General features: G+C 41.6%; 1 protein-coding gene across 4 annotated transcripts in view; it reads right to left on the minus strand.

Moving 5' to 3' along the window:
- Positions 1-24,995, minus strand: part of POC1A (POC1 centriolar protein A) — a 54,062-nt gene that overhangs the window by 8,059 nt on the left and 21,008 nt on the right. For 2 of the 4 annotated variants that reach the window (XM_054640171.2, XM_054640172.2), the window contains exons 8-10: positions 18,166-18,234; positions 16,849-16,944; positions 3,967-4,104 (exon numbers count right to left, since the gene is read on the minus strand). In XM_054640171.2, the coding sequence (XP_054496146.2) occupies positions 3,967-4,104; positions 16,849-16,944; positions 18,166-18,234 (303 nt within the window). Of the gene's footprint in view, positions 1-3,966; positions 4,108-16,848; positions 16,945-18,165; positions 18,235-24,995 lie in introns of all 4 variants that reach the window. The other 2 variants (XM_077184608.1, XM_077184609.1) reach the window with 1 other exon arrangement.

Consider the following 24,995-nt stretch of genomic DNA (forward strand, 5'->3'; position numbering starts at 1 on the left):
TAACCTGGTTCTGAACTCTTCCTTTGGAGAAGACATCTTCCTTCCCACATAAAACCAGCAGCTTTTGCCTCAGTGCCTGCTGCCCACAGATGAACAGAGTGAACACAGCAGCTGGAGGTGTTTGGAGTGAGGACAAGAGTACATTAAACTGTTTGAAGATGATCACAGCAAATGCAGCCAAGACAGTTACTCACAGATGATCTTTTCAGAAGGGCAGCTCAGCTGTAAATGCACCTGAACCAAGCTAATCTTTGATATCTGCTACATTTTTGTTTTAGCCAAAATACACCTTTCTGTGCCAGGTTATCCAAGAGAGAAAAATCACCTTGTTTTCCCCTTAAACTTAAATATTCATCCCAACTCTTCAGAGATACTGAGATCCAGTCCTCAATATAAACAAATAAATTGATGAACAGTTTGCATTTTCATCTTTTGCACATCTCTGAAATGGCAGTAGAGGAATTTTAAACACTGAGACACTGACAAGAGAATAAGCTGCAGGAAAGGGAGGAGCAAAGCATCAGTATCATACATTTATTATTCTCATCCTCCTCATTCTTTTGCCAGATGTGAATTGCCTGCTCTCCTACAGAGGGGAACCAGGGCATCTAAAGTAATCCAAAACTACTGGGAACAACTGGCTTATGTCCAGGTCTCAACTTCACTCTTGAAGGCAGCAGAATTATTAAGCATATGCTACTCTCCTGAAAGAGCCATGTAAGGCCAAACACAAACTGCTGTTAGGAAAAAATATGAAGACCCTGTCAGGTCACATTAGCCCAGTTTCTTACAAGCAAAATGAAAGAGATCCTGACAAAGCTTTGGGGAGTGGGAGTAAAAAAAGGTTTAATTGAATTGAAGACCAGTTGAAAAAGTTGCCAAAACCTTAAAGAATCCTATCAACAACATAAGAATGAAGCTTAGCAAAGCTTCTATTCACTCTCATGGTTACTGGTAGCTGTGATACACAACAGCCACTGGATTCTTTTGATCCATCTCTCTCTGATAAGAACTGAAGTGCCCAGCTGAAGGAGCAAGTCTGCTTCAGTGTATCCTCCTGTGCAGGGCACAACACCTCCACAGCCTCAGTGACTGGTGACTGGCTGGAAGAGACCTCTGAATTGAACAAAAACAATCTCACTCAATCAAAGCACATGACTTTTCATCTGGAAATCTACTGCCAGCAGAGGAAAGGTACTAATAATTGGTGATGCAGCTTCAAGTGTGCAGCTCAGAACAAAGCTGTGTGCTGGCAAGGGATGACAGCCCACAGCTGATGTCTTACTATCACCTCTTTCAGCAGAAATTGGAAGTATTTTCTCTCCTTCCCACTTCTACATGATACCAGGTTTAAACCTTGAAATGACAGCTACAGAAAAAAAATATTAGGAAAATAAGTTTGGCTTAGATCTGCATAATTTCCCCAAGTAGGTTATTACAACTTCAACCTTCCCCCACCAGTACTTTACATGATGGCAACACAGCCTTGCATCTACAACAACAATGAACACAGGAACTCAAGGTACCACATGAGAAATTAAACCAAGCTCCCATGGAGCTAACAGATGAGATTTCTGAGAAGCCCATGGATGGCTATATAATTTCTGGAAACCATTCTCTTTCCCTTCAAGTGGATGGCCCTGTTTATGCCCTTAGAGTTCTCCTGAAACAAAATACTCAGGAATTATGATTTTAACAGAGCACTAGGAGCATCTTCAGCCCTTCTGAAGAGAAAATAGTGACACCTGTTAAGTGTTGTTTATGAAGGCTTGTTTTGAAGAAGCAGTGGTGTCCTCCTTTCACAAAGAAGTCAGCAGGCCCAAACCTGACACACACATTGGTTTGAATCTGCTGCCTGCAGGGAGCAGCACCCATTTGTGCTTTGGCAGAAATGCCTTGGAAGGACAACCAGCCCCACACCAGGCACTGCTTCCAGTTCCCTTGGGTCTCTGCACACCACAGCTCCTACACCAGAGCACATCCAACTGCATCAAAGAGGGGTAACAGTGGCTCTGCTGGAGCTGCACTCCCTTCTCCTACCAGCCCAAGGTGAAAAAGCCAAAGTTCAGACATGCAAGTCAATGCCCTCCACATCTGCCTTGCTACTGCCCACATCCCTCCTTCTGAGGTGCCTTTTTATGCCTTAGTGCAGGAATGAGGAATTTTTCCAGGCTCATTTGCTAAAGTTTCTTTGGTGTCGGTTTGTGTTGCTTCTACATATCAAAACCTTGGCATGAAAGCAGCATGTGAGAAATACCTACCTGTACAAATGCATTAAAATGGTGTTAAATACAACATACACAGAGTAGAACCAATGGGAAATTAAGTGCTTCAAAGATGGTAAAAATGCTACAAAAAAGGTAAAAGGTTGAAGAACACAGTTACTCAAGGCAGCTTTTTGGTTTTTTACTATTTCAGGGCTACTTCCAATTTTATCCTATAACTTACTAATTTATTCCTCCCCCACTGATCTCAATTTCTCTTTCTGCTAGGTTTAAAACAAGATTTAGAATTTTCTACAGTTACACAATATCTTCAACAGAGATATTTGCATTGCTTATATTTAGGTTAAATCCCACACATACTGTTTACTGCAATACTTGCCTCCTCTAAACACCTATGAAGTTGAAAAGGAGCCATTACACATCCATCATCAGAAATGTGGATGTGATTAATGTAATGAAAGATAACAATCACATTCCAAGCTTACTAGGGAGACGTAAAAACAGTATTAAAATATCTTGTGTATACATTGGGTTGCTTTTTACTCACAAATATGAGGGCCCAGTGTCACACAAGATTTCCCTCCCCTCCTCCAGTGTTCAGTGTTTTAAAGATCACAGCAAAAGTGCTTTTTTGCATTTCTGCCAAGTGAACTTAAATACCTTTTGGGTTTCATCCTACACTATTTTAGACTGCTTATAGTTGTGGCATGTTTTTTTAATCCCTAAAACAGCCTTCAATCTCCTGATGGGCCCTCCAACCCATCATGTTACACTCTTTGACAAGTACTTTGACAAGTTAACTCTCTCAAGAGCAGAGAGCTAACTCAGACTACTAATCAGTATGTTCAACACCAAGAGTTTAAGACCTACTTGTTCTTCCTCAGAAACAGTATTGAAACTCACAGAAAAACCCTCCCAACCGATTTTTCCAACCTATCACCATAGTCTCAGCTACAGGAGACCTCCAATGTTTGCCATTCCATACTTTCTCCCTGCTTCTCACATACCTCAGAAAAAAAAACACAATGAAATTCAGGTCCAGCCCACCAGAAACAGTATTTCTCCACAATGAGCAGTTTAGTTAATCAAAAACACTTCTATCCCCAAATTCTTCTTAAGTAAACACATTCTGTGATGATCACCATTCATGGCTGGTTCTCTTCAAACATTGCTTATTGACTCCAAGAAAGAACTGTTTGTTAATGTTTTAGCAAGGGATTAGTTGTTTGTAGCTGTGGGTGAAAAACATGTTCCAACAAGGAGGCACAGAAGGGCCCAGACTTGTTAATGGGAGGAGGATTCTGCAGAGATTGGACTGTGTAGGTGACTGCAGGGTGGGGGAAATGAGCAGGATCTGAACAGAGTTCACCTATGGGCTGTGGTATAACGGAGGAGGGAAGAGAGACACAGATTATTCACCAAAACAGAGTTGTTCTGCCAACCACTCCTTTAAGCATCACCTTAGATAAACCCTGGCTAACAGCACAGACTATCAGAGCTGCTCCAGCAGCCTCTACCACGCTGCAGCACAAAGAAACCGGGGAAGAGCAGGGCCTAAGGTGGAAGTCAGTGTGAGGAAACTGATAGAGAGAAGCTGAGATGAAAGACTTATCAAAATACTACTAAAAAGCAGAGGTTTTGAACTAGCCATATTATTATTCTATGAAACTATTGCAAAACATTCTCAATTCTTCCAGTCACAGTTACCTTTGTCAATAACAAATTAAAAAGCAAATCATACCTGAGTCAGAACATCCAGCTGTCCCATAATATGCTCCAGAGTATTTGCAAGACTGGTCTCCTCCTCTTGCTGCTCATGGGTCCTAACAGAATCCTGAGTTTTTGTTTTCTTATGATGAATGTCACCATCCATTTCTGACTGCTAGAAAAATAAACAGACACGATCTGCTATTGCAATGCAAATAACTGCACAGGGATTGCTGCTCCATGGAGGGTAAACAGTAAAGGACAGTTTATGCTATTAAAAACAGGGAAAGGAGGAAAGGAATTGTTCTTGTCACAGCTGGAAAAGGAAAAGCTTCTGCTGACTTGTGTGCCTGCTCCAGGTGGAGGGTGGTTTAGTTGTTTTCTGGAGGGGTTTTGTGTGTGCTTTTGTTTGTTTTTAAACTCCCACCGGGCAAGGCAAACCTTCGATAAAAATCTTGAGGCAATCCTGTAAGGTTCAAGTTTTCTGTGTGCAAAGAACTTTGGTGTGCTCTTGTGGCACACAGGCACAGACTACAGGTAAGTGAAGACTCACTGGAGCTGCTTAGGGAAGCACTACATCCCAGTGACAGGAATTAAGTAAGCTACCCCAGAGGAGTCTGATTATTTCACTCCAACAGTGAAGTTAAAGCCTCTCTCCATGTTTGGTAGTTGAAAGTAGGCAGACATTGTACCATAGTTAAGTTCAGCAGAAGCAAGATGTCCCAATACGCATTGGAACTGTTTTGATTAAGTAATTTTAATTTTGTTTATATCTTGAACTGGTTTTCCTCCTCAACGAGATTAAGAACAAGTTTACTTTGAAGTTTCAACTGTTTTAGTTATGCAAGCTTGAATATTTCATTCAGAATAAATTAAGTTTGAAATACACAAATAGATCTCTACTAAAGAACCTATTCTTCTTTCCTTTTCTTTCAAAATGGTATTTTTCTTGTAGAACAAACACTATTTGCATTGTTTACCTGCAATAGTGCCAGTAGAAGCAGTACAAAGAAGTTTAGCTAAAGGAGGTAGCCAACTGGTTAAGCAACTACAGACTTCAGTTTCTCAATTTACACTAATGGACAAAATTTGAATTGAAAGCCAAGATCACAGCACTCAAAACACTTCTCCGTAGCCCAATCCCTGGTGCAGCTCCATCCCATGCACTTATTACTCACACAAAGTTTACAAATCAACAAAGCAAGGAATTCTGACAGATTGAAAAACAGTCTCCAAAAGCTCTTCCACATGTACTTTTTCTAAGTAGAAATAAAGATTTGCCTCTGTCTCTTCTCTCCTATGCAACAGCAGGAATGCATTTCTCACCAGCACAGTACTGATTTACCTGCTCCTTTCTGTATTTGATGGCAGATGTGTGCAGATGTGCAAATAAACTGCAACAAGACCAGCTCACATAACTTTAACCACCAAACTGTTCAGTACATCATGAAGATATATACATGCATACAAAAAATTCATATCTCATATATTTAAAAAATATACATCAAAAGCCTTGTGCTGCTGGGAGCCACTGACTGAGGCCACATAAAGGCTCCCCAGGCTGAGATGCACCTCAACAACACAGGCAAAATATGCAATAAGTAGTACAAGGAGCAGAAATGTGAGTACCTAGGGAAGGTGGAGACTGGAGGGGGTGAGCAAGAGAAGAAGAACTAAGAGGCTGCAGCAGCAGCTTTGACAGGAGAAAGCCTTGCTGCTGGCCACCAACTGCTAGTAAGTAGGAGCTGACCATTCTTCCAGACCCTGCCCACCAAACCATCCTCCTACAGCTAAGCCTCACATGGCCAGTTCTGCACAAGGAGCAGGAAAGAAGGGGAAGGTTTAAGTAACAGCTGCCCCACAGGGATCACTGTGCTCCACCACAGGCCAGGGCTGCAGCTGGGTATCAGCCACACTGGCCTCTGCTAATTTCCTTCCTCCCACCTGCTTGAATAATTTGGATTGTCTACAGGCCCCTGGCCAACACAGCCCACACTCCAGGTCACACAGCATGGCAGCCACACTCCAGCTACTCCTGTGCTGCAGGAAGCCAAAGAGCCACACATTGCTCAGTGATGCATTGATTTAATCAACTAAAATATGTTCTTGCAGAGATGAGATCAATCCAGTCTTAAAAACCTGCTATTTGCTGCTTAAATTTAAAAGTGAAAACAAACAAAACCCACAAATCACTGCTTTTCAATAGGTAACTAGCATAAAAAAAAACATTTTCTTTCTATTTTAAGGCTGACTAGCTTATGCTGATGATGTAACTTCAGGCCAGTCAATCATGGCACAGCAGAAAATTTTAGTGAGCTAACACTGCATACAACCTGCACTTAAAAACCCCAAATGATGATGAGCTATCCTCTTCAAAACCCATTAGAACAAGCTGACTCACAGAGCAGAAAAATGACTGTAGCAACAGATTTTCTCCATCTATCTTTATAGCATATGTCAGACAGCTTTTCATAAAAAGCTTTGGGGTTGAACTCTGAGGCTATATTCTCTTTGTTACAGTTCACAAAGTGTAAGAGTCTGGCAAAGGCAATACTGCAGAGATGTTCCTACACTGGTGTTTTAGGGGTCAGGTGGTCCCTTATCATGTCAGGTTGAAGCCAGAGCTGTCAGATGCCATGTTCTGCTGCTCACCTCAGAAGCTACATACCACTCCCACAAAAAGCCACCTCCAGAAAGGCCATGGGGGCTCCTGAAGGCAACAGCCCCAAGAACAGAAATATATCTACATTTAAAAACAGAAACATGACAACATGGCATACTGTCCCATTTCAAACAGCACAGCTGCTTGAAAGGCTCCTTACTGCCCATGAAGACAATCCCAAAGCTGCAGCCTTCAGCAGTGAGGTTCTGAGTCAGTGCCTGTGTCTAAAGCAGGGACACAGCCAGCCAGCAAATAACCACTGGGTCACAGCAGCCACTTCCAAAAAGGAGGCTTCCAGCTGACCAAGGTCTTTGACCATTCAGTTCTGGGAAGTGTGCACCTAGCTGAGGAAGAACAAAGTTGCCTGCAGGCTGAAACATTTTCAAATTTTGTAAAAATCAGCTGTTGTTCACAAGAATGAATAGCAAACCCCTTAGAAACATACAGCCTTCGAGAGACTCCAGGAGCCCTTCTGAAGACAATTTTATATAATCTGAGCCAGCCATCAGGAATTTAAATTCCCACAGGTTTAGAAAAACACTGCAAAAATACAAAATTGTGTCAGTCTCAGTACCAATGACCATCATGATTACAGGCAGTGACACCTGTGCTTTTATCTGACTCACCTGTGGGTGAAGTGCCAGCTGAATCCTGGTGACAGGCACCAGGAACAATGGCACTGCTGCAGAGGTTTAATTCATTTCAGTCAGAGTTCAAGTGTACAATTTATTTGGCACAACCAAACAAATGTCTCTGCCATTAAATATCTTATTACAACATCTGTGTATTACACCCTGGGAGCAGAGCAAGGAGCAGCTGAACATTAAAGGAAGAAGAGATGAGCAGTTTCAGAATACAATACAGATCCCAGTGACAAAGGGAAAACAGAAGTGATTTATTTATAGCAACCACTTAAAGACAGCACAAGGCAACTACTTGGGGGAAGGGGAAAATTAATCAGCCTTCATTCCAGAGGTCTCTTAGTGAGCCTCTTATAAAAATTGTTCTGGCTAAACAGCATCCTGGCCAGAAATTACAGTGATGATCAGGGGTTGGGGGGCAGGTATGAACTAAACAACACATGTGCATCTGTAGCAAACTGCAGGAGACAACTGAGAAATGCCATTTTGCTTCTTAAATGGTGATCCTCAGAAGACATATTGATACAATAACCACCCACCTCAGTTTTACACCTACTAATAAAATGTAGGATTCTTATAATTCAGTCCAGAAGAAGTATTTCTTCTTCCTTTTCTTCACCTCTCTCCACTGGATTGGAAGAATTGAGAGGTGTGAAGGGGGTAGGTTCAGCTCTACCTTTAAGTCCCTTTCAATTAATTAACACAGTATATTTACTCTTTTGAGGGTTTTTTTTAAGACAGTATGATGTTGCTAAGAATTGATTTTCAAGTATCTAGAAAGACAGCACACCCCTTAAACAACACACACATCCAACGCGTTCAATTCAACACAGACCTTCGAAATTCCCTAGTGCAATCAAATTCATTATCTTAGCTGAAAAAATTCCCCTAAAAACAAAGCAGCAGAAAATCCTCAAAGGTGCTGTATGCAGTTCATCTGAACCCCAATTCTACTAATCCAAAGAAAAGAGAAATACCTTTAAAAGTCTATTTTGAGGAGTCATTTTCACTCCAGGTAAAATACTTTAAATGTGTTCCCAAAGAGCAACAGTGACATCCAGTGGAAGCACATCAGCTTCAAGGTAAGCTCTACAGGAAGGTCAGATGGAGCACACCGTGCTGGACAGAAGGGTTCATGAAAAGATGAGAAGTACCTCAGTCCTGCCTGCTGCACACAAAGTACCATTGACTGAGCACAGGCACATTTCTCTGGCCTGGAAAGGCATCCCCTCCTCAAGGCAGCACTGAAATTTCTGGAGCAATCACATTCTTCAAGATTTGCATTACTCCCCATCTACTGTCCAGACCAGCATAGGGTAACAACTCAATTTAGGACACAAGTTAAATTAGCTTTGTGAAACAATTTATATGACAATTCATCTATGCTCAACTCTTATGTCAGAAACCAAGTTGCAATAATGCAGGGAATTTGGGAGGGAGAGAGAAAAGAGAGGGCAGGTGAAAAGAACATTACCTACCTTTATTTTTGCTTCAGACAAACGGTACCTTGGGTTTGATGCAATTATTTACACAGAATCCTCCTCCCTACTGCTGCTACTAAAAAACCACTAAAATTTGGCACCTCTGCTGTAACAACCCTATTTCACCATAGGCCAATAAATATTAAGTTCCTGATAAACCCAGGAAGAAATAAGAGTTAATAGGGACATCTCAAAGCCATTTAAATCCCCAGGCACTCCTGTGCCAGAGCCTAAGTGAGGCACTGGCAGGAGGAGGAGGATGAAGCAGGCTCGTGTACTTTAAGTGAAACAGCATCAGAGCATCCAGCTCTGCTGACCAGAATGCCCGGAAGGACAGAAACAGGGGAAGAGTTAGTGCCCAGCTCAGGGACTCAAAAATGTACAAAACAGCCTGTCCATACAGAGAAGGCTGCACTTGGATTGAAATTGGAATTTGCTTGCAGAAATATCAGCATCCTATCTCTGCAAGTGACCCTGTCTGGCCATCTCCAGCCAAGAACAGGTCCTCACCAGAAGGGAAAAGCTGTTCCCACATTTCACTGACTTTGCTCTGTGGTTGAGTGTCTATTGGTCCAGTTTACTTACCCTGTAGTCTGTAAGTGTCACTTTTAAATCAGGACAGACAGTAGTACCATCAGCTCCAAGGTAACATTGAAGACAAATGGGACCTTGGCACACATTGCATTTCCAAAAGCACAAATAGTATTCATGTGAAAAGTGAAATGAGAAATAGTAATGCCAGACACTGAAAGCCCAGTGACAGATAAAACTTAATGACTGCCAACTGTTAAAGCAAGCCTGTATTTCTGGAAAAGCTAAGGGTGGACTTCAACATTTTAGAATTACGTTTCCTGCATTTTATCTCCCTTAATCGATTTTCCCCTCCCATCAGTCCTAGAGTTTCTTTAGGGAAATAGGAAGAGGTCTTCCAGAATTCAGTATGGAATAATTAAGCTTTGTTGCATAGGTGATGCTAAACTGTCTAACACTGCTCCTGGAGCATAACAACAACAAAAATCTCAATGGAACAGTTTTGTGTGGAAACAAGCCATGATAGGAACAAAAACATAAGAATGAAAACCACTTGTAAGAAATGTCACCAAGAATTGAACTGCTTCTTTCTGGTCCTGATTTTTGGAAAAAACTCCCAAGAAAAGGCAACCAGACATTGAAAAAAAAGTTTATTCTCAGCCTTGGGTTGTCCAGCTACAGGTTCTTTTACACCAAAAAGCATCAGTCTCCAAGGCAAGTGATCTGCTGAAGTGGGAACAACAGCTTCCAGCTCATTCCCTTCATCAGAGTATTTTTTCTTTTTCTACTGAATTAGGTACATACACACTGTATAACATACAAATCATGTGCATACCTATTTTGTTACTTATATACATGTATAAAAATGCATGCCATGTGTATGTCAATGCAGACACAGACACACTACAAGACATGCACTTGTTCTTACTCCTTCTTCAAGTTTGAATTTTAGCAGAAAAGTTTGAGATCTTAGGAACTTTTAAAGCTTAAGCTAACTTCATGCATCTCCAAGCTGGCACAGAACTGCAGCTTGAAAAAAAACTTCAAAATCTTGCCTCCATCTCACTTCTTTGAATTATGACTCAAGCATTAAAACAAACCTCATACAGCAGCAACCTAAGTGGGAGAATTTACATTAATTAGCCTGAGATGCTGAACTTAAAAGGCAATTTTTATTCTGACCAATAATGACTTGTCAGGACTTGCCTTATTGTTCCAGAGTCTAAGAACAAATCTATTCACTGTAAGATGACAGAAATTCAAAGCTGATCCTCTTATTTCTGGAAGACATCTTGTCAAACCAGAGCACAAGGGAAAACAGTAGTAGCAGCACAGCTGCTCCATGCGCTACCAGGCAAAGCTGCTGCAGGTTGCTGCAGTCATTCAGGCTCCTTGCAAAGCCCAGCTGAGGGTGCTGCCTTCTCCTCTCTCCACGTTCTTCACCAAGACACTCCTCCTGTCACTCCGTGCCCCTGTCCAAGACCCTCTCCAGCTCTTCTTGTAGCCCCCCCTCAGGTACCAGAAGGGGCTCTAAGGTCTCCCTGGAGTCTTCTCCAGGCTAAACAACCCCAACTGTCTCAGCCTGTCTCCACAGCAGAGGTACTCCAGCCCTCTGATCATCCTCATGGTCTCCTCTGGACCCACCCCAACAGGTACACATTTTCCCCACTTTGGGGCCTGCAGGTGGGGTCTCACCTGAGCACAGCAGAGGGGCAGGATTAGCTCCCCCAGCCTGCTGCCCACAGGGCTTCAGATGCAACCCAAGAGACATTTGGCTTTCTGGGCTGCAGGTGCACATTGCTGGGTCAAGTCAAGCTTCTTGTCAAGCAACATCCTCAAGTCTTTCTCTTCAGGGCTGCTCTCAATCTCTTTCTCTCTGTTCCTGTTTAAGATCTGCTCCCTCACCAACCAATTACAAGGTCACATCTCCAAACAGGCTTAGATAAGTGGGTTTCCTTTAATAAAAGGAGAGGCAGCTATAAGTAACCATCTGCAACCACCCTGCTTGAGAAGGATGTAGGGAAGAGCTCCTGTGATCAATCATAGCAAGGCTCCTGTTCATCCCTACAAAGTTTCTGCTTGGACAGCCAGGTAGGATAGAGAACAGTGGAAACACCTTGAGTACTCATCACAGTTTTTCTTTTAAGTAAACTATCTACTTACCTATCCCCCAGGAGGAAGGCAACTGTGCACCAGACTAAAGTTCCTGGAGTGGGAATCCTCAGAAAAGTAAGGTGATAGCAGATGGGGAAAAATAATCATTTTGCAGACCACATCTTCACCACAGACTGAAGATTGGATCCCTGCTCTTGAAAACAGGATCCCTCCCTTATAATGCTTAAAATTACATAAACAGAAGGGGGTGGAGAAGGTGCAAACAAAAACCCACATTCACATCCCATTGCAAAGAGCTGCAGCTCTATGCAATTAAACTGATTCCCAGGAAGGAATTTCACAGGAAGTAAAAAAGAAAAGGTACAACAGGATTCATAAGTATTAACAAATGCCAAAATTAGATACAGTTACCAATCTGGAAGCCAAAAGGTCAAAAAAAAGGCACATCTGGCCTGTGAGTAATTCAGAAGGAATTTGTTTACACAAGGACAAGCTGACAGGATGAACTGCTGCAGTCAGCATGAGACCATGGGCTGAGCACTGGAGGCACCCGAGGTCACCAAACAAACCCAAGCAGCAAAGGAGAGAGGTGGAGTCAGCTCTGGACATTCTGTGATGGACTTCAGACAACTTTATATCAGATCACATTTTCTGGAGTTTGCCTCTAATCCTATCCAACAGGACCATTTGGGATAATTTACCATTGAAGAAGTAAGCACAGTTCAAGGCCTGGAGAAAGCTCTTAACCCAGCAGCACCAAAAGAGCCTAAATGTGTCTGTCTTAGCTGAAAGACATATTTGAAAAGTCACATGCTGCTTTTGTTTCTAAGTCCTTTCTGCTGAAATGCTGCTCTTACCAAGCTTTCCTTTGTGTAGGTCAGCTATGCCTAGAAATTTGGTATCTTCACAACTAAGTGCCATTTCACTCCATAAGAGCTAAGGATATTTAAAACATTTGTGTTCCTGAATTTCAGAAGAGAATGTCAAGAGGGCAGTTTTTTGGCAAGAGAATGTCAGAGGACAGTTCCTACTTCTGGCCATGTCTCCCAAATTGCCCTACCAAGGGATTACTTCTTTCTGAGTCTGTCTGAGGTACCTCAGCACAGGCAAGTTTTAAGGTATTTTTCATTAGAAAGTTATATATGGATGTTGAGGCTAAAATCTCCTCATAAGCCTCCTCCTTTGCAAAGTAACATTTTGCACAGAGTTACAACATGCCAGAAGGTTTATGTTTAAATCTGAGCAAAAAATGTATATATCAATGCATATTTCCATAATATTTTATAAAAAAACTGTCTACCTACTTAGCTTATATTACAATGCTTTTATTCACCATTTTCAGTGTTTAGATAAACAAGCTTAGATAAACACCCAAGCACTGTCTAACTGTCCATGTGACATCAGCCATTCAGCATTTGCTGTGACACTTTACCATACACAGCCTTCCTGGAATTAGTAACAATAGCAGCAAATCTATCCCATAATGAAACAAATGTTCTTGCATATTCACATCAGCTGCAGCCACATATGCAAAGCTTTCCTTGTACCTGTAAAAAAAGAAAAAAAGTCCACCACCAAACCCCCCCAAAATAAAACACATTATCTGCCCTCTCTGGACAAAAGTAAATGATATGTTGAATGTTTTCATAACTTAGCAGAACAGTGAACACATCCTCTGATCTGATCCTACACAACTTTCACCCAGACAGATCTAAATGCCAACAGTTACTGACCCCAGACAAGTATAAAAGATTATATTTTTGAAATCATCTGCAAAATCCATTCTCTCGTTCTGACTTTCTTTTAGGTCCTCACTACTCAATAGTGTAGCATAAAGCATGAATTTACCCTTTAGATTTTAGATCAAAGCAAGCACACTCAGAGGATCAAGGCACAGGACTGCAAGACTTCCTTTCTTCCCATCAGCTTCCCACTGCACACACCAGGAGTGCTTGCCCTGAACTTTGGGTTTCAAGGTTATTATGCAACACTTAAAAGCAACAATTGTTAGCCTATAATTTAAGAGCAAGCATTTATTGCAGAGCTACTACTTCTGATCTAACATTTACAGTCTCACATCTATGCTAACATACTTAGAATTCACTTCTGACAGCTTCAGTTGTTTATCACACTTTCACATCTCTGCTTTCACACCAGCCATGACTGCAATTCTGCCCATGTGTCCTTCTCTTTCATTTGCATTAGTCCTTGCACAGATCAGTTCTACTTCCAAAGCAAACTGCATCTCCCAAGCCTCTGTATTTACAGAAAACACAAGCAGGTGGGCAGAGCAACTTTGAACTTTCTGTCCATTGTTACAAACATGTCCAATAGCCTGATTCATCCTGAACTTAAACCAACTGCCTGAGAAACCAGAATCTTCTAAAGGCTCCAGTCTCCCTCTGCCTAGGGAAGTGAAAATCGGTTTGGAGCAAGTTTGGTTTTAAGCTCACCAACCCTGACAATATTTCATGACCCTTATCCCACAGCCTATTTAGGACTCTTTTTCCTTCCTATTCAACTTGATGACAAACTAGTTTTGATGTCTATATTCAGTTATTCTTTCTTGCATGTTAGTCAGCCTCTCTCCATGAGAAACCAGATACTGCACTGAGTGGTTTTACACAGCCACTGTTTTCATTAATATCTGTGCCTTCACAATGCTTAACAAAAAAATTATACAGCTACACAACAGTAAAAGCTCTCCTTGGAAAAATATTCTCATGGACTTAAGGGTGAAAACAGTTTCAAGATGTGTCAAGAATAGCATTCATGTATTTTAGGGGTACCAAAACTAAATAATAACCCATGTGCCTATTTTAAATGTAATTACATCCTGAAATGTCTGCAAAATCTCAAGATTATTCAATAGGCAGAATCCTGGCACACTAACACAGCAGTAGAAAAAGGAGTAGGTTCATTTTTCATTGAAGGAAAAGGTGACCTTGGCATGAAATCAGGATCTGCAGGTGGCAGCTTCAAGTCTGACTTTGTCAGAAAATAACTATCTCACCTATCCAAAACCCACCAAAATAAGCGATTCACTATAAAAAAGCAAGCATTTGGCTCAATACAAGAAAGAAATTAAAATACAGTGAAATTTAGGCCTTGCAGTGAGTTGTAGGAGTGGTAGTACTCTTAAAGAGCCCAGCACAATCTACTTCTAAAAGATATAAGACATGACATTCACTTAAAAGAGGAGACTGACATGAGTGTAAAAGTTACTATGGAGCCACGATCTTCATGCTCAGGTTATACTTAAAATAGAGAATGAAGCCATTTTCAGATCTCAGTTTCTTTTTAACAGCAAAGAACATTTCAGATCAATTCTAAATTTAATCTTAACCTAGGGTATTCAAATGTCTCAGAGGACATTATTTATTCCTCTCCTCCTAACTTTAGCAATTTTAACTGCCTCAATCCAAGGATATAGTACCAGCTATATTTTGCACCTCCCATGCTGCATGCCCAAGCCAAAGCTTGCATTTGGATGGCAGTTTAAGAAAACTCCTTTGAAGTAATTTAGGACCCCAAATCAAAATATCTTTCTCCTCATGACTGAGCATGGATTCAGTCCTGACTCTACAAATCCACAGCACCTGGGCCAAACCAGCATATGACACCTCAGAATCTAGAGTGCCTTGTTTCCTACAGGATCAGGGCATCACTAGAGCAAACCCTGTCAGCCACCAGCACATGGCACAGATTTGCTGTCAGTGGCACACAAACAGCTGGTCTCAGCAGCATCTACTGGATGTTTGGCCAAGTAAACCCTCTTCCATAGGGGAACACTTGTGTTGGAGGGACAGATGTTCAAGGTGGTTAGGCATTGTTCAAGGGATTTGTTCAGCAGCCCCTTTCAATGGGCATCTTAAGAGGTTTTATAATGAAAAACTAAGTTTAAGAACAGCTCAGGGATTTTCTTCCTTTCTTTAAAAGACTACTGGATAAGATGCTCTGGCAATACAGCAGCACAGGAGAAGGTAAATTTACCATCATTTCCCATTAGCTGATACCTTGTCTATATTTTTTAAGCCATTAAGCATGCTACAAACCTAAAGTGTTATTTTTCTCCCAGAAAGGAGGTATCTGTGCTGTATTTCAGCCCAGTATTACACTATGCCATATTTTAAATTAAAGCAGATAGAGTTCAAAGCTAGACCAGTTCAATAGACTAATAAACAAAGAGGTCATTGGACTGATAGTTTCATAGCCTGCATAACTTTAGAGTTAGAACAGGAGGGGAGGAAAAGGAAGAAGTCAGATTTAGCTAAAACCAGCCAAGGACCAATAAACACTTTCACCTCCTTCCTCATGTGACTGTTTCCTCCCATGCTCTCCCACTAACCTACATTAACCAACCTCAGGTTATGTTTGCTTTCTTTACACAGCACTCCACATAGCAGGGCATCTGACTTGGAGCTGCAAACTCAAATATTGTTCATCTCAAAGTACTGTGGCTATTTCAGTATCTCCAGCAATGGATTGAAAACATATTAAATAAAAACACTATTGTGTTTGAGAGATAACTTTAGTACCCCAGTAAAGATCTAAACTGATATGGTCAAAGACACTGCCACAGAGCAACAGGCATTGCCTAAAGTTTGCCCTTCAGCTGGGGCAATGCCACTTATGCACAGACCCCTGCTTCACAGAAAGCCTTTCAGCTTACAGCTCTGCTGAACAAGATTAACTAAAAACCAGCCATGGTAATAACATACAGCAGAATCCTATAAGTATATCCAAACGTATCAAAAATATCCAGAGATTGACAAGACAAAATAAAGACCTTTAAATGAATCACCACCATGTGCAAAAATCACAGCTTTTACGGGCAGCAGCTTTCAAGGGTCATTTTGGTAACAGCCAGCATCTGATGCACTGATCTAAGCTGCACTCAGATCTGTGCATCACTGAATTGCTCAGCTGCTGGATTTATCCTCAGGTACAGTCAGAACTCAGAGGTCTCAACACATGATTCAGGGAGCAGATATGAACTAATGTCTCCAGGTATTCAGGAAAGAAGCTCCAGTACAATATGTCACCTATTTGTCATGTGTGACACCTACTCAAGGCAATTTTTTTTGTCTTTGCTGACTGTCAGTGAAAAGATATCGTGAATTCTATTTTCAGGACTGACACCAGCCTGAAGGATTCATGTCAGCTAGCAAAGCCAACTTCAGTTGTTGCTTACATCTGCTTTTTTGGTGAACTATCATTCATGTCATTATGAACCACACATTCCTAAACAGTGGCTGTTACTAAAAAACACATCTATACATGCACTAAGTTTATCTTCCTTTTAAGATCATTATATATAATTGCCCTGTGAAGTAAGTACAGTTAAACAAAAACAAACAATACAAGGTTAGTTAAAAAACAGATGTCTTGCAGCTCAAATAAACAGCACAGAAAGATGATTCCATGGTTCAAAAACCTGAGTGTACTGGAAAGGAACTCTCCACAATTACTGGCTGCTGACCTACCCCAGTGCCACGGGTCTCATCCACACTGCTGCTGTATTTCTGGGGTTTCACTACATCACCATAATCAGCATCAAAGTTGGTCTTCCACACCATCACCTGCAGAAGAGAGTTAACTCCATTAAAATTTCCCATCTAAGTTTGCTTATAGGTCATTTTTTTCAACCCTTCAGAGAAGAATCAGCAAATCCACAAGAAGTTTCCCTAGAAGAGCTTTGCCATTGATTAAATTAAGGATGTTGTTTGTAAATATGCTACTAAATACACACAGTTTAACTGAGTTCTCAATGGATAAGTGACCTCTTTCAGCATTCTTTGGGTCAAGAACATCATTAAACTAGAAGGACCAAGAGAACTTCAAAGCAACATGAAGAATACACCATTAAAACCACAAACATTTTAAAATAGCATGCTCAGCATTATAACATTTATCTGCCACAGCCCAACTCAGTCACTCATTCATCATGAGACTCAGAGGAAAAGGAGAGTTAGTACTAAGACCAGCATTAGAGAGCTTAAGCTAGTTTGTCAGCTGGACACCAAACTTAAATCCCAATCCATAACACAATACTGACTTCAGAAAAGAGGCCTCTGACACATGAATCACTTCAAGATACCAAGAGGAAATCCATGAAATAAACCCCTCAGCAGTGACTTTACAAGTCTAAAAAAATATTAAAGAGCAATCAATCAACAAATTCAGAGGTCTGAAAGACACCCAAGTATCCAAACAGCTCATTTGGTTATCAGAAGGAGCATTTATTCTTCATTTACAAAATTGCACCGATAAAAGCATTTATATTTCATTGTTGCATGGTTAACCAACAAGGCCATTCCACTGTGCAACAGGGAAAAAAAAGTGATGTTCTTAATGAATAGACAAATCTGTCTCTTCACAAAGGTGCTGTCAGAGATGGGCATTGCCACCTGGTCCAGCCTGGGGATTAGGAGCAATGCAACACAGCTCTTTGAAGACTGATGATCCTTGCTCAGACCACTGCTTTGGGTTGAAGTCTGTCTGTCTTCAGCAGGGCAACTCACTGTGCTAAAACCAGGACATATTTGCAGCACAGGCTGGGCCTGATTGCAGTTTGGCAATTGAATATGGGTTTTTTGGGCTACATGTCTTATATTACCAGAAAAATAATTGGGTTTGACCTCCAGATTTTTGTTCATAAAACAGCAAGTTGCTTCAGCATGGCCCAGACATACTGGATAAAAGTTACACTTTTGCTTTCCCCATTGTTCAATGGAGAACAAAAAGCAGCAGGTTTTAAGGAAATGTGAATCTGGATTATAACTCAGAAATTAATCAGGTACCTGTTCATCAGAACCTCCAGAGGCAAATAGGTCTCCATCTCTTGAAAATGCTACACAGGTAGCTGGTCCCTGCAAACACATTTAAAAGACAGGTTTAAAAAAAGAGAAAAGAAAACGAATTGTTACAATGTTCCATTCATTACAGCTTTGCAAGGTATTTATCATTTGACATCAGCAATCTAAAGGCAAAATTTGAAAAGCTCTTACCTGTCAGGTAAATGGGCCACAATTAAGATGCTCAGCTTGCTGGCACTTACCATTTCCCACACTTTTGACCCCAGTTTAAGACACCCACTTTTCAATATCTATGACAGAGACAGGAACAAACCAATTTTTATAGCACCAGGCTTTTTCTTGTTCCCCTCAAACATTCCCTCTTCACTTTAGAATTAGAAATTTCTAAAACTCCTCTTCATTTATTAAAAGTGTTGAAACTACGAGGTTTTTGTATAGTAGGCTGGCTTAAACTGCTTTTCTCTTAATAGTCTGATAGGAGAGATGCCAGAGTTAAGGCAGCCAGGATCACCTCTGCACAGGACTTGCATTTTGAAGAAGCCTCATGCTCAAAACATTCAGTTTAGAGAGACTTTAAATGCTTCTGAGTGGTACAGCACACCTTTCACACCACACAGCTAGTTCAATGTGTTTTCCACCTTCCAGCAAGCACACAGGAGGATGCACATGGCAGGCTAAGGCAGGAGCTCTGAGCTGCAAACAGAGCTGAGGAATTGCTACAGGTGTTCGAGCCCAGGCACAACAGACAAACTGTTCTGCTCAGAGTAAACAGCTGAGAACCCAGATGCTGGAGTTTTATGTCAGCTGCTGAACACATTCCTCTGCAGAATGTTCAGCAGCAGGGGCAGAGGTCAGAATGAGAACTTCCAGAGGCTGCCTATGGAGCTGGCTGGGGAGGGTTGGAGGAAACACCAAAAACAACCAGGAAAGCCACAACAACCACCAGAAACCTCCACCACATGATCATCCACCTCCTGGCAGAAGCAGTTACCCCCTTTCAAGTAAGACCATGTATCTCAGAAGGGAATTAAGAAGCTTCTCCTTACCCTGTTGGAAGGAGACACAACTCTGAGCCCACATCTTTCTAATGGACACTGCATGAAAACCTCACACCCTTTCTTTGCCTTCTTTGTAAAAGTGAATTCAACATAATAAATCCTGAAGATAGACAAATACCCAAAGACTGCGTGTGAGATAAGCACACAGCTGTCACTGCAACCTGTGCCCCACAGTCCTGTGGGCATCCCAAACATGCTGGCACAAGGTTATGGCAGCAAAACCAGAACCCTGCTGTGCTCAATCCCAGTGTGAACAGTTTTAGCTTCCTTAAAACACAAAGGTGTTTCTATATTATCATTTAACATGCAGTGATTTCAAAATACTTTGAGGCCTCCCCTAGCAACACCTCACTAGAGAGGACTTGCCAGGAATGCTCCAGTAGCAGCAGCTCCAAAGCGCAGGCGCAGTGCCTGCTGTGACTAAGCTCACTCACCTGACACAGCAGTAACTAGGGTAGGTATTTCACACCAAAGACACTGCCATCAACCAGCTGACACAAACTGTGCCTCTGCCTTTGTTCCCATCCACCTACCCCAGTGCTCAGCTCTCTAATCACGTGTCAGGAATGGAGGCTCTAAAAAAAAAATGCAAAAGCCAAATACAAGCAGTAAGAAAGGGTAGGAACAACTCCACAGCCAGAGAACTGCAGTGGTGAATACTGCTCCAAGAGAACAGAGGCTGAGCATACAGAAGCTGCTCTTGCACTATAATAAACCAGTCAGAGTTAGGAGGGCAGAAAAAAATTTAAGATAAAGTGTTCAGGAACAAGCACAACAAGGAATACTGGAAAGGAGCAGTGTTTCCTAAAAATATTTTTATCAGTCTAAATATTTCAGTGTATTTAGACAAAATCTAGTACAACACAAATCACATCAAAACAGGCAATGAACTGACTCCAAAGTCATGGCATTCTGAAGGGAAAAAAAGTTCAACAGAACATATTCTTCCCAAAATAGAAAATTATATCAAAGACTGAATGTGCCTTTATAAATTGAAAGAAAGGGAACAAACAAGTCTACAGACGCAACATCCTCTACAGATTTGTTGACATAAATTAAGTGAAAAAGTATTCCTGCTCCATACACTCCCAGAACTCTTCCAAGATACAACAGGTTTGCTATAGCAACAGTTTGCAAATGCCCTTGCAATTTAATATTGACACACCAAACAAAAATAAAAAGCTACATTTGGCAGTTATTAGACACAGCCTAACTTCCATTTGTCCTAGGAAAGCATAGCAGAAATGGAACAGATTTCTGATGAAGATCTGGATAACAGACATAAGATTGGAGAATGAAGAATTCAAACCTTTTTTTCCCCCCTTTTTTAACTTGCTGCTTGCATTAAAAGTATCAAAAAGCAGCAGTTGCATATTCTTCTACAGAAGCTGTAGAGAATTTTAAGCCTATTTCCCACACAACTAGAACTCGTGGAATGCAGCAACCTTCTTCTACTGGATCTGTAGAAGGATTTTACCTTCTGTAGCAGGATCAAACAGCCCTCTATTAAGTATTTCCTGGAGGTTCAGAATTTCCAGTCTGAACCCCCAAGGTGCTCTACACAAGCTGCTAGCACCAATCCCCAAACTCCAGTAGCTTCTTGCTTCAGACTAGACAGCAAGCTGCAGGAAGAAAGGGTTGGGCAATGACATACACCAAGTCAGTGGTAAGGAACATTTCTGTTTAATCTTCAGCAGGTCAATGTCAGGACGGCCAAGCTTTTGTGCATGTCCAGTAGAGTTTGAAATTATAACAGCAGCTTTAGTGATACTGGGAGAGCTGAAGGAATTTTGAAGAAAATACAGAAGTAAGCAACAAGTTACCCACTGAAATTGTTGAGTGAGAAGAGGCCACTAATTGACACTCAACTCATGTCCTCTAGTGAAAGAGTACCAGGCAAAGTAGAGGCAAGTACCAGAGAGCCTTGAAAAGTTACATAATTTATGTGCAGAGATAGAGACTACACCTTCTGCCTATTTTCCCACTTCCTACAAAGGAGGTTGGTGACTGCAAGGCCTTTATTGCCCTTGCATTTCCCAGGTTGATCAGCTTACATAAAACATTACGTTTGGCCTTCAAAATAGATGGTGAGACTATTCTGAATGACTTGAATGCATTAATCACCAAGAGGGACAGGATCTGAAGCCAGGACACAGATTACACCACCAAGTGACTGGCAGGATGCTAATAGCATCAGTAACAACTGACACAGGGGTGACATAAGACAACAGGAATAGCATCCCTGAACACAAAGCTTTCAAGGGTAGAGCTAAAAATAGATGTCTCTGAAAGAAATACTTAAGAGAACGGCCAAGAGGTTAGTCTGGAGAAATATGACTGGAGCCCAGAGTCACACCTACACTTAGGCAGCAGATGAATGTGTACCATCCATAAATAATGAGTGGACAATCACAGAGAAATCCCTCTTGAACATCCTTTTCTTCTCCCAGAGCTGCTGGGCACAGAAGGCACAACACTTCAACAACAACAGGGCCAACACCAAGAGCAAGTCAAGAGAGGCCAGACTTTCAGGCTTCAGCTAGGAACAAAGCTAACATTTCAGCTTCACAGAAAAAAACAAGAACCAGGTTGGAGAGGGTCCAGGGATAAACCAGAGAAGAGTAGTTTAATGATGCGCTGTCTGCACTATGAAAGGAGAGGCAGTGTGGAAGGAAGCTAGAGAGACAAGTGGGGTCAAGGATGCTAGCAGATTTTTTCTTTTTTTGTTTCAGTCCTGCAAGAAACCAATGCATAGTAGAGAAAAGCCATAGGTAAGAGAGCAAGGAAAATGCTAAGAGTTGGAATAAGGCATATCTAAAGGATGCTAATAGTTGAATTAAAGGAGAGCTTCCTTGTCCACTGCCACAAAAGGCGATGTAAAAGTGGGAGCCAGTACATTCAGCCAAACTCTCCAGGAACAGACTAACTAGTGCAAAGAGAAACAGGAGACATGAGAGGAGACAAGGCCTGAGAAGCAAATCCAGCAGCAACCACACTCTGGGATCCCAGCCCTGGCATCATCAGTTCCAGGCATAAAAGAACTAAGAACAAACAGAGCAGTCATTGCCACTGTTGACAGTGCTTTCAGCTGCTTCATGCATGGGAGGAGAGGGCAAGTCACATGGCAAAGGAAGAAGGGAAGCAAGCAGAAAAGCACAGGGAACAGAGGTGGCAATGACAACAAGGATGTTTTCAGGTGGAATACCTCTGACAAGAAGCCCCAAGGATTCTCAGTACACTGGGCTTTGAAAAATTCCTGAGCAAGACTGACATGTTTGCATCCTCCTTCACCAGGGAGTAAGAACTACAACTAACATAGGGCAAATTTATACTGGCATCTTACAGCTGAATCTGCAGCAGCTTTAACTCCTGAAAGTTTCAGTCTATAAAAACATAAGGCAAGGACAGAGAACCCATACTTCCTTTCAAGACTCAGAAATGCTAGCCTAAAGTCAATTGCTTGTTGTTTGCAACACACATCTTTCTTTTTTATTTGACTTCTGTGTAGCCCAGAGATGTCCCCACACTCTTCAAAGAGGACAGGCCTGCACAGATGTTTAATGCCACCTAGGCAGGGCTGGCAGCTGACAGTAAAGGAGCACATTTTTTCCTTTGCACTTGCTCAGGAGACCTCACTCAGTCAGTGAGCAAAGCAGGGAGCATTGATGTTGCCCAGGTAGGTAAAATGTAGCTACTTCACAGTTCAAGTCAAGGTTGCTTGAAGAGTTGTAACTTTGCATTTTCTATCTTCCTATTTATGAACATAACCATGAGATGTTTTCTAAATATTTACTGAGAACTTCCATTCCACTGAGGAAGTCAGTCTGGAACCACTCCAAAGGGCAGACAAGCACCATGTACATACCTGCTCTCCTCTAGCAACTCTCTGGGGTGGCTTAGAGGCCTCAAAACATTCTGTTCTTCAACAATGATTCAGTACTAGAGGTGGATTTACATACCAAGCCAGTGTCTCATCTGTATGGAATTAGATAAGGGCACTTCACAGTTTGAAGCACTCCAGAACCAAAATATGCAGCACAATACAGAATGATATTTTGCAGCTGCAAGATGTCAGCTCCAAACTGCAAACTTCTATCTCTAATGATCCTTCTGCTACAAGAGGCCAGCTACATTTCAATTAAAGACAGCAATGTAAACTTGGCCAACCTCCCCATGTAAACCACAGCTAATCAGCTGCTAACAAATTTCTGGCACTCCAGCAGTTGCGTCAAACTATGTCTAAAAGACCTCAGGGTTTTTTTCCTTCAAGTGTCCACTTGCATGCAGCCTTCCCAGAACAATGTAACAGCAGCCAGCTGTCAAAGCAGGAACAAAGTGTCAACCAGAACATTCAACCTCAAAAAGTCACAACTCAAGAACATGCTCAGAACAGGCTGTCCATTCAGTGACTAACCTGCAGCACTCACTTAAAAAGGCAAATTAATTTAATGATCAAAAAGTCCACATCACTTTGTTTTTAGCCACTTGGGGCTACTGGCACAAGTCACAGTAATAACAGAGGGGACAAAAAGTCCCTCATTATTAAGTAAAGTGGATTTATCTGTGGGCAGAACTAGCTGGAGAAGCAGCCAGTGCAGGAATCCACCCCTGGTGACAGCACAGCCTGTAGCCATTGACAGTGGCTAACTGGGAATGAAGCACAGGTTGCCATATGCTTTTGGTGGAAAAGCAGTGTTCAACCAGGCAGTAAAAGAACCACCCCACAGCAATACAGCACATGCCAGACAGGGAATGCCAGGCAGGACTGAGCCAGGACTGGTTCCACAGATATCTCAGTGCAATACCCCTAAAGGCAACCAGAAAGCTCTACCAGCCACTTCAATACTTGCACTTGTTTCCAAATTGAAGAAGCTGTAAATGCCACAACAGCAGCTACTCTTCAGCTGTGCCAAAGGCAAAGCTTTTCCAATGCCAGTTAGATGCCCAGGAGAAAGAGGCAGGCACTGTTGTACTGATCTGAAGCAGCAGGGAGGAAGAACAGGGAGCTTTAATTCTACTTTTGAATAGATGATCCACAAAATGTTCTTTTAAAGCCTCAAGTTAAGAACAACATTAGCCTAAAGGGACTTTCTATTGCTCATTCTGAAGATCTCCATCACCATAATCAGTTTTGGACTCTCATTCAATGCTAGACTCTTTTTTTTTCTGTGCTACTGCAGCCAGTGAGGCACAGCTAGCAGCTCAAATGGGAGAAAAATGGAAAGCAGGTTCAGCCTGCTGCTGAGCCATAACCAGCACATCCCTTCCTGAGGGAAGGGGGGAAGTGTAAAGATTTCCCATGCTTCTAACATGGAGCTTCTTCCCAAGAACTCACTTGGCAGATTAACACAACAGACAAATATGAAAACAAGATTAAAGCAACAGAAGCATTGCAGCCCCTATCTGATAGGAGTATCCACTTAGTCCAGTCTTCCAAGAACAGTTTTATACAGCCAAGGCTGACGTGTTAGGATAACCAGCATTTGTTATCTCCTCCCCATTCTTTTAAAAGTTGAACCCTTTGGTCAATTTTAATCAAAGCTCTACTTCATGAAAGATTTAAGCATAAGGTTTTCCTATTTTTTCCATTAATATTACAAAAAAAAAAAAAAAAGAAAATTTTATTAATATACAGCAAAAGTTACAGGAGAAACTTGATCTTTTTAGACATCAAACAAGGCAGTCACTAAACAAAGCCACAAGAAGACAGAATTATCAGATTTACAGCCTACAGAGATACCATTATTGCCCACAACA

This window comes from Agelaius phoeniceus, chromosome 11 (genome assembly GCF_051311805.1).
Source record: "Agelaius phoeniceus isolate bAgePho1 chromosome 11, bAgePho1.hap1, whole genome shotgun sequence".
In the NCBI taxonomy this organism is placed as follows: Eukaryota; Metazoa; Chordata; class Aves; order Passeriformes; family Icteridae; genus Agelaius; species Agelaius phoeniceus.